This window comes from Podarcis tiliguerta, assembly GCF_965153285.1.
Source record: "Podarcis tiliguerta genome assembly, chromosome: 5".
Lineage (NCBI taxonomy): Eukaryota > Metazoa > Chordata > Lepidosauria > Squamata > Lacertidae > Podarcis > Podarcis tiliguerta.
The window spans coordinates 9,000,900-9,016,937 of record NC_139538.1 but is presented as its reverse complement, the minus strand read 5'-3'; the positions used below and the strand labels follow the sequence as shown (position 1 = coordinate 9,016,937).

The window sequence follows — 16,038 nt, the reverse complement described above, 5'->3', positions numbered from 1 at the left end:
CTGATCACAGCCTTGTCCATAGACGCTCCATGAAAAATCTGATCAACTGCAGGAATTGTGCAGCACGGCAAATGAACATCTTCGCAGTACCACCGCGAGGATTCATATTTACTGGCAACTTAAAAAGAGTTATTGTGGCAGCCCAGTATCTATGCAAGATCTTGAATACACTCCACATGCATGTTTATACCTAGTGGTCTGGATTTAGTATCTGTTTGGAATGTTGGAAAGGCCAAATAGAAATTGGCTCGGGGTTTATTACAGGTCTGAAAATAAAATATGTAGGCCAAGTTATTTCTGTCTCCCCTCCATCCTCCTTCCCTGAGCCCTGCGTTTATCTACTGTCCAGTGAGCTCCCAGCACCAACCCACCATGTTTTGCCTCTCAAGATAACTACGCTGGACAAAGTTCCACAGAGTGAGGCCCAGGGGTTCAGTTCTTATCTTGGGTAGCATCCTGCACTACCACCAGTGAAGCACTGAAGCATCTGAGCTGCAAACTTTGTCTAGAGATCCCTTGCTTAGATCTCTCAATGCCTTTTTAGCCACACGTTTATTTCCCCACTCTGGAATTTATTTTCACGAAAAGCCAGCTAAAAGTGTCCTAAATCTGCCTTCAACAGCCTGGTGCTTTTCAGATGTTGCTGGACCACAACTGACATTGGCCTCAGCCGGCACACCTCTAAATAAATCCATTTTGATCAGAGGTCTGAGAGAGGAGGTTAATTCTCTCCCTACCTCCTGTGACTTTTTTTGTGACTGAAATCAACCCCTCTCCCACCCAAAAAGCTGTTAATAGCCACATATAAGAGGAAGGCAAATGTCCGTGTTGTGCCTGCCTGTCTCTGCCCCCTCCTGTCGGAATAATAATAATAATAATAATAATAATAATAATAATAATAATAATAATTTATTTATACCCCACCCATCTGGCTGAGTTTTCCAGCCACTCCAGGCAGCTTCCAACAAAAGATTAAAAATACATTAAAACATCTGTCATTAAAAACTTCCCTAAACAGGGCTGTCTTCAGATATCAGATGGTTGTTTATTTCCTTGACATCTGATGGGAGGGCGTTCCACAGGGCGGCCGCCACTACCGAGAAGGCCCTCTTATGGTGCTCTTAAGTCTTAAATGGTGTTCTTAAGGCTTTTTAAAAAAAAGTATGTTGGGAGATCTGATCCTGCATCTCCCTTGAGATGGACCCTAAGTTGTGTACCTCATACAATGCCACACAATTGTACCTTGCAATGCCACCATGGAGGCTGGGCCATCACTTTTAGGGCAAAATGATGTGTTAGATTAGCTAGGTAGCTGGGAGACGGAGGGAGGGTCTTATTCTGGATCAGCCCCCCCTGCATATTTGTGATTTGCATCGGGGGGGGGGACGATGACGACTCTCTCATTTGCATCAATGTGAGCTTCCTCTCCATATACAAACTAGAGGTACAGGGAGTCCAATACAGACTAGGAACACAGGAAGCTATCTTCATACTGACCAAGACCGTTCCTAGAAGTTGGGTGGAGATTCCTACACTTCAGGGGGGTTGGACTAGATGCTCCTCAGGATCCCTTCCAACTCCACAATTCTAAGATTCTGTGGTCCACCTGGGCTCAGGATTGTCCATCCTGATTGGCAGTGATGTTCCAGACTTTCAGACGGGGGTTTTCCCTGGAGATGCCAGGAATTGAACCTAGGGAACTTCTGCATGTAAATCCGAAGCTCTGCCACTGAGCTAGGCCCTTTCCATAGAGCTCCACTACCCCCATGCCAGAGTTCCAATCTGGACTGGGGCTTTAGGGTACACAGCTAATATAACATACGGTACGGCTTGCAAGTGGATCTAATACAAAAGCTCTAGTCTTGACTCATATAGCAGTTGCTCCAGTTTTTTCTGCACTGTTTCTAGAACATCTCCAGGACATAAGAACAGCCCTGCTGGACCCAGCATCCTGTTCTCACAGTGGTCCACCAGGTGCCTGTGGGAAGCTCACAGGTAGGACTTGACTTGAACACAATTACACTCCGCCCGCGATTTCCAGCTATAGGTATTCAAAGGCTTATTGCCTCTGATAGTGAAGGTGGAACATGACTATCGTGGCTCACAGTCACGGGTGGATGTTGGGATATAGTTCCATTCCACCTTAAAAGGAACAAGCATGACTGTTGTGTGTCACGTGCCTGTTTACTTCCAGCACAGGCTTGCTGGGACCTTCCGTTTGTATATTGCTTTTGCTCTATTGCTGTGTGCTTGAACACGAAGCGAAGCAGACATGTTTTCCCCTTTGTTCCTGAACTATGCTGAATAAACGCCTGTAAATAATGCTTACACATGTCTCTGTCCGCCACTTCCGTTGTGAAGATTTATTCACTCTGCTGATAAAGCGTGCTCAAGTTTCTGAAGGCTTCTGAAGCTATGAGTCGCTGATTGATGCTGTTCCAAGGGAGACCGGAGTTCGCCCGGCTGCCGGCCGGTGGCTGGAGCTAGCTGGGGGCCTGCCTGATGCCCCCATCTCCCCAGCAGCATCCCAACAGGCCTTACACCTCCTAAATTCATCTAATCATCCTTTCAAACCATCCAAGTTGGTTACCATCACAACCTCTTGAGGGAGCAAATTCCATAGATTAACTTCACACTTTGTAAAGAAGCACTTCCATTGGACAGCTCTAGGCTATAGTGTTATGAGAGACAAAGGAAAACTTTTTTTCTATTCATTCCCCCCCCCCAATGCACGGTTTCCTAGAACTCTACTGTGTCTCCTCTTACCCCCCCCCCCTTTAACTAAAAATGTCCCCCAAAGTTGTAACGTTTCCTTATAGGGACATCCATTGTTTTGGTTGCTCTTTCCAGCTCTTAAAAAAAGGAGGGAATTCGTTTAAAAGCTTGGGTTGCCGCTCCTCTTAACAGGCCTTTAACAGCAGCCTGAGAACAGAAATTGAGAAGGCGAAGTTAATGTGTATGTCAGAGGCAGGTGAGTAAAACCAGGGAGTGCCCCCAGATTTGGCAATCCTTCGTAATATGGCGCCCTGAGCGAGGCCAAAAATGGGCACCCACAAATGGATCATCTCAATTTTGGATCTTCTCAGTTTTGCATCCTCTCGGCTCAGGGCCCTGTGGGGGATGAGGAACCACGTGCACCATCCTAAATGCAGAGCTGCTACCTTTGAAAAACACCACCTAGTAGCTATCAAGAAGAAGAAAACACTGAGGCTGTGCACCCCCCTGTTCTCTCTGAATCCAGAGTGTTCCCATTGCTTTGAAGCCGCAATCCACATCTATCCTGTAGTTCCTTGAGAAATATAGTGTTTTCCCTGCAAACTAGCTTCAATACAATTTGGAGACATAAGCCCTATGAAGACATCCGCACCCCTTCTCCACCCATTGGTGGTACAGACAGAAAAGTGGGCAATTTGGGGGGAAATGTATCCTGCCATACTGATTTGTGCAACAGCATGCAAATGCAGTTTGAAACGCAGCGTGGGGAAATGGCCTCACTGTGTTTTAAGCAGGTCATGTGAACACAGCCCGGGTGAAGCTAGGGGATGGGTACGACGGACGAGGACATTATGATGGGATGCGGTCACCCTTGCAGGGTGCGATGGATGACGTTATGGGATGGACACCGTGCTCGGGAGACGCGTGGCTGGCGATCAAGCGCTGAGAGTGGCGGTGGTTTTACCTTTGGGTGGAGCTCTGCGGTTGGAAAGACCTTGCAATGTGAACCGCTTTCTAGCAAGAGCTGAGCGCTCAAGATTAAGGCTGGTGGAATAATCAGCTAGGAGAAAGAGGCAGAGGGAAGAGAGAGGTGAGGCAGGGCAGAGGGGTCAGCCTTGCAGCTTGTGGAGAGAGCAAAGTTAAGAGCTTGTGGGGGGGGGGAGAAAGGGGGAGCTGATTAAAAAGTTGGAACGCTTGGCCAGCCGTGAGCTTGCGCAGCAAGTGACTAGCTGGGAAGGTAGCTGTGGAAACAAGGAAGCAAACTAGCTGAGCCAAACATCCTTCTTGTTATGCAAGGGATAGATTTGACTAGCTAGGTTTCACCTGGGAGCAAAATGGAGAAGGCGGGAAGGTGCTTTTTGGGGAGGGAGGGAACACACAGTTCCAAAAGGAAGACAAGTCAGCAGGAAAGTAGGTGAAAAGCGAATAGTTAAAAAAAGACCAAAAAAACCCCTAGTGTCCACAAAACACCCAAGGCATGGAATTATGGACCATTGAGTAGAACCCTTTAAAGCATCAAGGCCACATTCCCTTGCTGGCAACCATCCAGGGTGGGTGGAGCCAGAATCAAAAGTGGGTGGAGCAATGGGTGTGGCTCTTACCTTTGTGCAGTAGACCACGCTAAAGCCAGAGGTTTCTGCAAATGATTACACCTCTCCATCCTCCAACCAGAGAAGCAACAGGCATAGTCACAGTTACTTGAGGAGGGCACTTGAGGAGTAGGGTTGGTGAGGGTTGTAGCCTAGGGGGAGAATCTTTAGGGCCTGAGATTCCCCATTCCCAATGCAGGGATTGTTCTGAAATAGGGCTTCCAGTGTAACAATATGAGCTGCATGTCAAATATGAAGGTGAAAGCCCTCCTTCATGATGCGCCCACCAGCAGCCATCCCCAAGTAAAGCTGTCTCTTTGCAGGTGCCCCTGGCGCAGGAAACCCTCCCAAAATATTATTTATTTTTACAAATGTTTGAGTGACTTTTCACAATGCTACTTACAAAAAATAATATTGGGCTGAAAGAAAAAATCACGGGGAAAACTCAATACCAAAAAAAAAAGAAGAATCTGTCAACTGAAATCAAGATAAATATCTACAAATCTGTATAACCACAGTGTCCATGTTGTACGCTTCTGCATACGAAAAGGTTGAAGAAGAAGAAGAAGAGTTTGGATTTGATATCCCGCCTTTCACTCCCCTTACAGAGTCTCAAAGCGGCTAACAATCTCCTTTTCCCTTCCTCCCTCACAACAAACACTCTGTGAGGTGAGTGAGACTGAGAGACTTCAGAGAAGTGTGACTAGCCCAAGGTCACCCAGCAGCTGCATGCGGAGGAGCAGGGAAGCGAACCTGGTTCACCAGATTACGAGTCCACTGCTCTTAACCACTACACCACACTGGTGTTAGCATTTCACTCCTCTCATTGCAAGGATCACCTGATTCTTGTTTATTTTCTATTCCGTGAGAAAGGAAGCTAGTCTGTGTGACTTCTGTCTCTGGTACTATTGTACTTTTTCTTTCTGCTCTGTCTTGCGACGAGATGGGATGTCTGTATGAGGGCTGCTCCTCTCATATGTGTTTGTTATGTTCTTTAATCTGTAATTAGTAGAAATAAAGTACCGTATTTTTCGCCCTATAGGACGCACTTTTTCCCCTCCAAAAATGAAGGGGAAATCTGGGTGCGTCCTATGGGGCGAATGCAGGCTTCGCGGACCTCTCCGCAAACAGCAGGAGCGCTCCCGCTGCTGGCGGAGAGGTGCCTGCATGCCGAAGCCTGCGCGCGCTGAGCTCAGCGCGCCCAGGCTTCGCGGACCTCTCCGCTAGCAGCGGGATTGCTCCCGCTGCTGGCGGAGAGGTGCCTGCATGCGGAAGCCTGCGCGCGCTGAGCTCAGCGCGTCCAGGCTTCGCGGACCTCTCCGCTAGCAGCGGGAGCGCTCCCGCTGCTGGCGGAGAGGTGCCTGCATGCCGAAGCCTGCGCGGGCTGAGCTCAGCGTGCCCAGGCTTCGCGGACCTCTCCGCTAGCAGCGGGAGCCAGCACTGGGCTCCCACGGCTTGCAGAGAGCTGCCTGTTTGGGGGCTGGGGTCGGGGGAAGCTCGGGCTTCCCCAACCCCGCGCCTGGGGGGGAAATAATTTTTTTCCTTTATTTCCCCCCAAAAAAACTAGGTGCGCCTTATGGGACGGTGCGTCCTATAGGGCGAAAAATACGGTAGGTACGCCCAGATACCTCCTCATCTCCGTCTGAGCTGCTTTTACTCTGCTATACCGGGTGCTCACAAGACAGCAGCTGTGAGTCCCAGAACCCCAGGACTCCTTCCCAGGAATGCTGCATAGCTGTTCCAGTGCCGGAGGAGGCCGTGGGGCCTGCAGGAGTGTTAATAATAATAATGATAATTTATTATTTATACCCCACCCATCTGGCTGGGTTTCCCTAGCCACTCTGGGCGGCTTCCAACAAATATTAAAACACAGTGGTCTGTTAAACATTAAAAGCTTCCCTAAACAGGGCTGCCTTCAGATGTCTTCTAAAAGCCTGGTAGTTGTTCTTCTCTTTGACATCTGGTGGGTGTTCCATTAGCTGGCTCCCTTTGGGAGGCTGGTTGCCTTTGACTGCTGGCAAAAGAAGATCAAGGATCTGTCCTGGCTAACCTGCCTTGCTCATACATTTGAGACACAGGGTTTTCTGGGTGGTAGTGGGGATCCCCATGAAATTTAATCTTTAACTCTCCTCTCCCCCAGAAATGCTTTCTACCTTGAAATCTGAAATGGCATTGCCAGCAGCAGGGTCAACGACAAGGCACAGGAGCAGCATCAACAGACAACAACGGCAATGAAGAGGTAGAACAGGAATGAGGAACCCGTGCTCTTCCTCCCGTCACCCAGATGTTGAACTCTGGCTGGGGCTGATGAGAGATGGAAGGGTCACAGGTTCTGCATTCCAGGGGCAAAAGTGGGGTCCATTGAAGGTGTCTTCCCCAAGCTCCCCCCCCCCCCAATATCCTGGAGTCAGCATTGCTTGGCAATACTATCTTGGGGAGCCATAAAGCAACTACAATGGTACCTCGCAAGACGAATGCCTCGGAAGACGCAAAACTCGCAAGACGAAAGAGTTTTTCGTTTTCTGAGTTGCTTCGCAAGATGGATTTCCCTATGGGCTTGCTTCGCAAGACGAAACGTCTTGCGCCTTTTTTTTTAAACCGCCAATGCATTCCTATGGGAAACCATCAATACACAGCGGTGCTTCGCAAGACGAAAAAATTCACAAGACGAAAAAACTCGCAGAACGAATTAATTTCGTCTTGCGAGGCACCACTGTATAACCAAAACGCCATGGCCCCTCCTTATTTTTCTTCAAGAGATGAGTCATCTAGGGTAGCTCATGCCAGAGTGCCATCGTTTGCACACTAATTTACCCTCCCCCCCTTTTTAAGGAAACATTGCCTTTCCTTATGACACACCTGTGAACTAGGTTCAAACTTTTCACGACTTTTTGCGGAATTTCAGCCACAAAATGACTGAGGATCCCTGACATGAACATGAAATTAAATCCCAATTCAGCCAGCAGAGGGTGCACACAAACTATTGGACGCGTGGTTTGAAAAATAACGTTAACACTGCGGAGCAGCTCTCCCCTTATTCAAATGGTCTGGAATCTGCTACTTGGCAAGACGGACCAAACCTCAAACGGCTGAAACTGCTAGCTTACTAAATGCATAATGTGTAGCCTCATATTTTGAAAAATCCTAAGGAAACAGCACTCTTGCTCTCCAAATCTACAGAATGCTTCAGATGAATGGAATTGCAGTACATATTTTTCACTGGAGAATGAATGAAGAATTCACACGACCACACGGTGAGTGGTTTGCCTTGTGCCCTCTCCCCGCATAACAGCATTTGCAAAACAAGTTGCTGTAAACTGGAGAAATGTTTGCCTGATATAAACTTTCCACCATGCAAATGAGCTGCCAGTTGAATTCAGATTCTGCTCCCTTGGCACCTCCAGCTAAAAGGATGCTCAGCTAGCCTCAGAAGTCCTCTATCTGAGGTCCTGAGGAACCACTGCTAGTCAGGGGAGACAATACTGGTTGAGATAATACAGACCATCAGTCGATTGACTTGCTGTCAAAGCTTTGTATGGCCCCTGTGTCAAAATCGTAACCATTCAGGGAGTAGCTTTAGCTCAGTAGCAGAGCACAGAAGGCCACAGGTTTGATCCTCAGCAACTCCAGTTAAAAAGCGCCTTGAGTGGGAAAGCCTGCCTGCATACAATGTGACATGAAAGTCCAGCACTATGTGCCCAAGCCATCGCTTGATTCTGCACTCATCACTTGATGTTCCAAGTGATAGAAGTCCCAAGCATCATGCAATCAAGTGATAAGAGATGAAAGGATGTCCTGTCCATTCTTGTGTGAAGTGGCCCAGCACTTTGCATAACAGCCAAGACAAGTTCAGTAAGGGCTCATTCACACTTCTTGTCCTGCAGCTTCCCCCTTCCCCCAAGAGCAATCGACAATTCAAGTTTTCTTTGGATTGATGCTTGCTCTGATTTAGCACCAAAGAGTGGGTTTCCCCTGGGAAAGGAGCGGGTCAAGTGGAAAATCACTTGAACCCGTGCTTTCTAGGCATGGAACAAGCAGAAGTGAGGGCGAGCCCTGTGTTGTCATTCAAATGTGTTTCCAGAAATCCCTGTGTGTGTTGTGCCTGCAAAGTGTGGATCGGGACCAGAAGGCACCCTGCAGTTCATGCAGGTCACTTTGAAGCCCCAATTTCTGCCCTCTTGTCAAACTGCTGGTGTGGGAAAGGAGAAATTTGCTGCTGAAATTTGCTGCGAGAAACGGCCTGCGCACCATCTCCTCTAGGTTTCTGCCTTAGAGTTCTTCCGTCTCTCCACTGCCTACCTCTTTTCTGTCTGGCGTTGGGGCTGATGTTCCTATCCCGGTTGTTGGACATTTCCAGGCTTGAGAGCTCAGATTTGTTCTCGCACAAACTCATGGACTTCCTGCCGTACCTTTAGAGACAAAAGAAATGCAACAAGCGCTGTTAAAATAGGCACTAAAGGGGCATCGATGTGCAATGGTGCATTGAGGCGATTTCTAGACTTTGGACTTCGTGCTCTTATAGGGAGGGTCCTTTCCAGAGCGCCGTGTGTCTGTTATTCCACTTGCTTCAACATGCCCTGTTACATCTGGGGGCCCTCCTGCCCAGGTCCCCTGCCCTAAAGCCCAGCCCTCGTGGCACCATCAGAGATGGTCCTCTTGTTGCAGAGTTTCCCCATCTCACCATGAATATGTCACCCCAGTTAAAAACCTTCCTGTCAGAGTGAGCTTTGGACTGTAAAAATGTACAATGAAAGATGGAAGATAATTTGCTGGGCATATAATGAGCATGGTAATATAAACAAACGCAGCAAACAAGGCTCAGTCATCTGTGGACCAAACAACTAGATAAGAAACCATTCACAAAATTAGCAGATTGCACTAGCGGATGGGGGAGAAATTTGGGTTTGGTTCAGATTTTAATGCAAACTTCCCTAAGTCTCATTTTTTTGATACAGTACACAAACTGGAATGAAGCTATCCTTTGAAATTTGCACCTCTCCAAATCTCGCAATGCAAAACTTATCCAACCAATAATGTGTACAAAAAAAGCATATATTAGAGGAAAGTGTGACTTTAAAAATGCACATATAAATGAAAATGACATACCCAAATGCATTAAATAAGGGAGATTGCTTGCAAAAATGTTAAGTCAAGGAGATACATGCATGAAAATGCTGACGATTTTTCATGAGAATTGCTTTTTTTTAGTTGTTAAGTAGGTTTGCCACACGTCAAATCAGCAAAATGTCAGGGGAAAAGCCAATTTACGGCAGGGAAAAACCGGATGGGAAAAGCGGTGGAAACAGCTCAAAAATATGTTAGGGTTGGGTTTCCTTAAAAAAACTCAACAACTTCACAGGTGTCAATAATTTTACTTTTTGAAACATGGCAACTCAATTGTTAACTGATGTGCCAAACTGAACTTAAATCTGGAGAAATTAGAGAAACTGAAATTGGCATATTTGCCCATCTCTATTGCCTCCCCCTGGGAACTACAGGCTGCATGATTCTCTCGTGAAAGGGAATGAATGTTTAAAATAATTTACACACATAGTGCAGAGATACCAGAAACGCAGCCAGCCTTCTGGAACATGCATCCATTATACTGCTTTACAAACTGCAGGGCTCAAATGCCAGCGGTGCTCTCAGCAGAGTGCAGGATGTGCAAATCAACAGCAGTTACTGCTTCGGAGTTAAAGGAAAACACCCCCACTACTGAACTGCTCACACAGGCAGTTTGGCTCACTCACGCCCAATTCGTTTGCATAGAGGCTGCATAAACCTTGCTCTCACCAGCACAATAGCTGCTCTCTAGAATGGTAGGTAGGAAGGGAAAGTGTCTTGCTGCAAAATTTCCTCCTCTTTTCTGCAATTACTCACCAGTGGTAACTAAGGGGCAAAGCAGACGTGGCTGGGAGAACGACACCTGTGGCTCACAGGTCTGCCTGATCCATGTACAATGTGGCTCACACGAACTGCATGGGAATGTGGGTTGCAAACTCGTATGGATGTGGTCCATCTAGTCTGTGCACACTGACCAACAGTGGCTGTCTAGGGTTTCAGACAGAAGTCTTACCCACCCTTATCTAGATTCAGGTAGGTAGCAGTGTTGGGCTGATGCACTCAAAATAAATTTAAAAATTGTCCAGTAGCACCTTAGAGACCAACTAAGTTTGTTCTGGGTATACCAGTCTTATCTGGATGAGATGCCAGGTTTGGATCTGGGACCATTTATATATATATAATATTTTTTATTAATTTACAACAAAAACAAATCACACAATAATTTCACATCCAATTTTCACAAAGTCTTTCTTTTCTGGACTTCCTTCAGCTTTTCCGTAAATCTTTCGTATTCATTATTAGTATATGCATTTCTTATGTTTGTATTGTCATTATTTAAACCTTTCTTTTTCTATTCCCTTTTAACAATACTTCTCGCGTTTCACAGTGCTTTTTTAAATCCCTCTAGCGTTATTTGGCCCTCACTTATACTCTCCAGATATTCCACAAATTTTCCCCAGTCTTCTGTGAACTTTTGGACTCTTAAGTATCTAATCTTCCCAGTCATTTTATCCAGCTCAGCATAGTCTAGCAGCTTCCTTCTCCATTCTTCCATTGTTGGTATTTCCTGTTGTTTCCATTTCTGAGCCAGTAACATCCTTGCAGCTGTCACTGCATACTGAAATAATTTACTACCCTTTCTCTTTATCTCTTTTCCTAAAATACCTAACAGAAAGGCCTCTGACTTCTTTATAAATGTATATTTTAATATCTTTTTTAATTCATTATATATCATTTCCCAGAAGCCTTTCACTTTCTTACATTCCCACCACATGTGATAAAAAGAACCTTCTTTCTCTTTACATTTCCAACACTTATTGCAGGCCTTATACATTTTCGCTAATTTTACCGGTGTTATACACCATCTGTAAAACATTTTCATAACATTTTCTTTTAATGTCACACATGCTGTGAATTTTATATTCTCCTTCCATAATCTTTCCCAATCTTCAAATTGAATATTATAACCAAAATCTCTGGCCCAATGTATCATTACCGACTTAACTTCCTCATCTTTCAAATTCCATTCTAACAACAACTTATACATTTTGGACAAAATTTTAGAGTCCTTATTTATTATTTCTGACTGAAATATTGAATCCTTGTCTGCATAACCACATTCTTTAACGTCTTTCCTGAACATTTCATTTGTTTGGAAATAATGCAACCAGTCATATACATGTTCTTTAACCTGTTCATATGGTTTCATTTTCCATTTTCCTCCTTCTTTAAATAACAATTGGCCACATGTAATCCAATTACCTAGGGATGCAGGTGGCGCTGTGGGTAAAACCTCAGTGCCTAGGACTTGCCGATCGTATGGTCGGCGGTTCGAATCCCCGCGGCGGGGTGAGCTCCCGTCTTTCGGTCCCAGCTCCTGCCCACCTAGCAGTTCGAAAGCACCCCTAAGTGCAAGTAGATAAATAGGTACCGCTTTATAGCGGGAAGGTAAACGGCGTTTCCGTGCGCTGCGCTGGTGCTGGCTCGCCAGAGCAGCTTCGCCACGCTGGCCACGTGACCTGGAAGTGTCTTCGGACAGCGCTGGCTCCCGGCCTCTTAAGCGAGATGAGCACGCAACCCCAGAGTCGGTCACGACTGGCCCGTACAGGCAGGGGTACCTTTACCTTTACCTAATCCAATTACCTCTCATATTGATGGATCTGGGACCATTTTGTGTGCAAGCACATAATCCCTTTCTCAGTTATTCAGCTTGACAATGAATAAGGAAGGGCTCCCAGGGGTCATCTAGTCCAACCCCCTGTGGGGGTTGCCTTGGCCACTTTGGTCTTTGGTCCCACCCATTGCCCCTGAGCCACCTCGACCGACTGTTTATTTACATGCTATTTCCCTGCCTCAGTTTCTTTGCAAACACCACCGCCAAAATAAATATATATTCAAAGTCCAAGCAAACTGGGATTACTTCTCATTATACTTTATTGCTCTTCCAACTTGCTAACCCGAGGACACTTTCCCTGAAGAGATGTTACCCAGTTAGAATTTATGGCAGCAATAAAACGGCTGGTGCCAGACATCATATGGTCCCAAAGAGCATGATTTCAGAGGAATGGCGTACATTTAAACACCTCTTCAGACCCGTACATTTCTGAGGTGGTGTGTCAGGATTGTATATGAGCTTATTACTACTGCACCTAGTTGGTCATATGCTTCCTGGGTCCCCACGTGTGTGGAATTTATCTATATAATTTATATTCATCTATATAATTAATACACATCTCGATGTAAAAAAGAGATCTGTAAGCAATTATATACAAAACAAATCTCTATATGATTTACCTAAAATATAATCAGGATATAAAAAATATAGATTCCTTAAAATGCACAGTGGTCTTATATCAGAGCAACTGGGGAGGGAAAGGGGGGTCAAAAGAGAATGAACCCATCAAAATTACAATTTTGGAAATGTGAGGAGGGGAGGAGAATACAATCTGGCGTCTGGCTTTCTCCTGGTTCAAATAAATCTCTTTCCCGAAGAAAGAAAAGAAATCCCATCGCCCCCTCCCCCCCAAAATCCCACCATCTACTTTATCTTTCCAAATAAATTTACAAACGCACACAGTGAATTTAAGTACCTGGCAGCTTCAAGCTGATGCACTGGGGCAAAAATAACTATAAATAGCAGATGCCAAGTTTTAGCTATTAAAGGGAGAAGTGGGGGGGGGAAGGGGGGGAGAGGGAGAGAAATCTGTAGGATGCAGCTTTTGTCAGATCTTGGGAGAAAGATTTATTAATGTGCGGCTTATGTCCCTAGTGTTATATCCTCCTAAAGCCCTGCCTTAGGCCTTTCCGGGGAGATCTGGCCTTTCTAAGGATGCAGAGCAGCCCCTGCAGGAAGCTGCCCTGCAAGCCAGTCCCTCAGCTGCCTCTGGACCTGGAGGAGGAACGCACTCTGCACGTGCTCAGGAGCGCGTCTCAGCACCGCCCACTCACCGGCATTGTTGACAAGCAGCAGCCGCTCCATCGGCCCGTCCCCGCGGAGCTCCCAGGTGCTGCAGCTCATCGCCCGAGGCCAGGTTGGCAGGCAGGTCGCGCACGCAGAGTGCTGGACAGGGCACGTAGCTTGCCCTCCAGCTGCTCCAGCACAGCCACCGAGCGCGCCACCAGCATCTAACTGGGATCTAACAGAAGTGACTACTGGGGAAAGGGGCAGCGAGTGGAGGCTGAGATAGGGGGCGTTCTGAAAGAGCCCCTAGCGGATACGGTGGTACCTCGGTTTAAGAACAGCTTGGTTTATGAACAATTTGGATTAAGAACGCTGCAAACCTGGAAGTAGGTTTGCCTTGGAAGCAGAACATGTTCTGCTTCCTGTTGAGTGTGTTGCATTTGTCAATTGAGTCTCCCGCTGCTATGGGAAAGCAGGGCTTGGTTTAAGAACGCTTTCGAAGGGACTTTGAAACATGCTCTGAAATATCTTTTGGACTTTAGTTTTGACTATGGAGAATGGGCTGACCTGTAGAGAAGGAACAAAGGCATTGTTAAGTTGGAGTTTCCCCGAGATCTACTCCTCAGCGTTAAAGGAAGGAAATTAAGAACAAGTTCAGCAGAAGATAAAGTAAAGTGTATGCATAAATTTGAAGAAGATCTGCAGAAGGGACATGGAAAAGAGTTAAGAGCCTCGGAAAGAAGATCACCAGGTTGATGGACTATATGGGACTGATAGAAAGGACTGACAGAATCCGGGACCAGGGAGAAGAGACGGTGGAAGAAGATTGCAAAAAAGTTTAAAAAATTATTTAGAGAAATATTGTAAAATTAATGAATGTTAGGAAAATGTTGGAATGAAATTACATGGCTTTAGTAGAAACATTATAAGGAGTTAAGTACAAATAAGTTTTAGGGTTTTAATGGTAAGATAAGGTTAAAATAAATTCAGATAATTAAATGACAGAAAACAGTGAACGGTGGAAAGGATTTGCTGATATAGTTAATAACTGGAATACAAAAAAGGGAGGTGTGAGGAGGTCGAGGAAATAAGTTAATGAAAGTAAGGATAAATATTGGATGTGTTTTTTAATTGTTTGTGTGTTTCTTTGTGTTTTGATGTATTGTGTTGTTTTTTACTTCTTTTTTCTTTCATTTTTTCCCCTTTTTTGTGCTCTTTTTCTGTAACTTTTAAACTTCCAATAAATAATATTTTTTTAAAAAAAGAATGCTTTGGTTTAAGAACGGACTTCCGGAACGGATTAAGTTCGTAAACCAAGGTACCACTGTACATGAGCAAAGAAGGGAGGAATCAGGCAACAGCTCCAGAATATATGGAGCAATAAGCAGGGAACACCAGAGGCAGCAGAGGAAAGGCGCCTGCACTGTGTAAGGAACAGTTTAGCAATAGTGGGCAGATAGGATTGAGCAAGCAGGACGAGGAGATGCCAACAGGCTCCCACAGCATGCCAGGTTGCTAATCAATTTAATCAGCCTCTAGGTGTGAAGCAAACTGAGATGCAAAGCGGCCCCACCCAAGGTGCTATTCTCCTGTAGTCCTGGTTATATCTTGGCTGTGAATCCTGGAAAAACTGCCGCTTGCCTTGCAGGTCTTGTTCCACTTGGCTCGGGAGGAAGGAGCCTGCGAAACCTGAGGCTGCTGCTAAAGATGCTTGGCTCTGGGTGTTGTTGCGGGGAGAGTTGCGGCTGCTGCTGCTGCCTTTTGGTATCTGTATTTCAAATCTTGTGATTTATGTGAAGATTGTTCAGTTTGTGTACTATTTATTTATTTATTTATTTATTTATATCTTCTATTATTATTATTATTATTATTATTATTATTATTATTATTATTATTATTACGGCATGACTTTTTGTCACATTGCAGTTCCGTATTTTCTTATTTATGCATGTATATATTTATGTATTTGTTATTAAATTTGTATACGGCCCTTCATTTGTAGATCTCAGGGTGGTCCACAACATTAAAATACAATACGAAACCACAAAATACATAATATAAACAACAACAAGTCAATAAACCTCCTCCCCCATGTTGTAAGCAGCCTTGAGCATGGTTTGAACTGTGGAAAGGTGGCATAAAAAGGTAAAGGTAAAGGACCCCTGGCCGTTAAGTCCAGTCGCGAACGACTCTGGAGTTGCGGCGCTCATCTCGTTTTACTGGCCGAGGCAGGAGATGTTTGTCCGCAGTTTTTCTGGCTCATGTGGCCAGCGTGACTAAGCAGCTTCTGGCGAAAGGAGAGCAGCGCACGGAAATGCTTTTTACCTTCCCGCCGGAGCGGTACCTAATTATATACTTGCACTTTGGATGTGCTTTCAAACTGCTAGGTTGGCAGGAGCAGGGACTGAACAATGGGCTCTCACCCCGTCACGGGGATTCGAACCGCTAACCTTCCGATCAGCAAGCCCTAGGCTTGGTGGTTTAGACCACAATGCCACCCTAAAATTATGTATGTATGTATATCTGGTACGCTCTGCAGTGAAGGTGGATTGTATGGCACCCATGTGCTTTCAAAAATAAAACAGCATACAGTGGTACTTTGGGTTAAGTACTTAATTCGTTCTGGAGGTCCGTTCTTAACCTGAAACTGTTCTTAACCTGAAGCACCACTTTAGCTAATGGGGCCTCCTGCTGTGTGATTTCTGTTCTCACCCTGAAGCAAAGTACTATTTCTGGGTTAGCGGAGTCTGTAACCTGAAGCGTATGTAA

General features: G+C 45.6%; 1 protein-coding gene across 11 annotated transcripts in view; it reads right to left on the bottom strand.

Moving 5' to 3' along the window:
* Positions 1-16,038, bottom strand: part of MCF2L2 (MCF.2 cell line derived transforming sequence-like 2) — a 206,138-nt gene that overhangs the window by 18,349 nt on the left and 171,751 nt on the right. For 7 of the 11 annotated variants that reach the window (XM_083441929.1, XM_083441932.1, XM_083441935.1 and 4 more), the window contains 2 exons: positions 8,604-8,713; positions 3,680-3,775 (listed from right to left, as the gene is read on the bottom strand). In XM_083441929.1, the coding sequence (XP_083298055.1) occupies positions 3,680-3,775; positions 8,604-8,713 (206 nt within the window). The remainder of the gene's footprint in view (positions 1-3,679; positions 3,776-8,603; positions 8,714-16,038) is intronic. The other 4 variants (XM_083441938.1, XM_083441939.1, XM_083441930.1 and 1 more) reach the window with 1 other exon arrangement.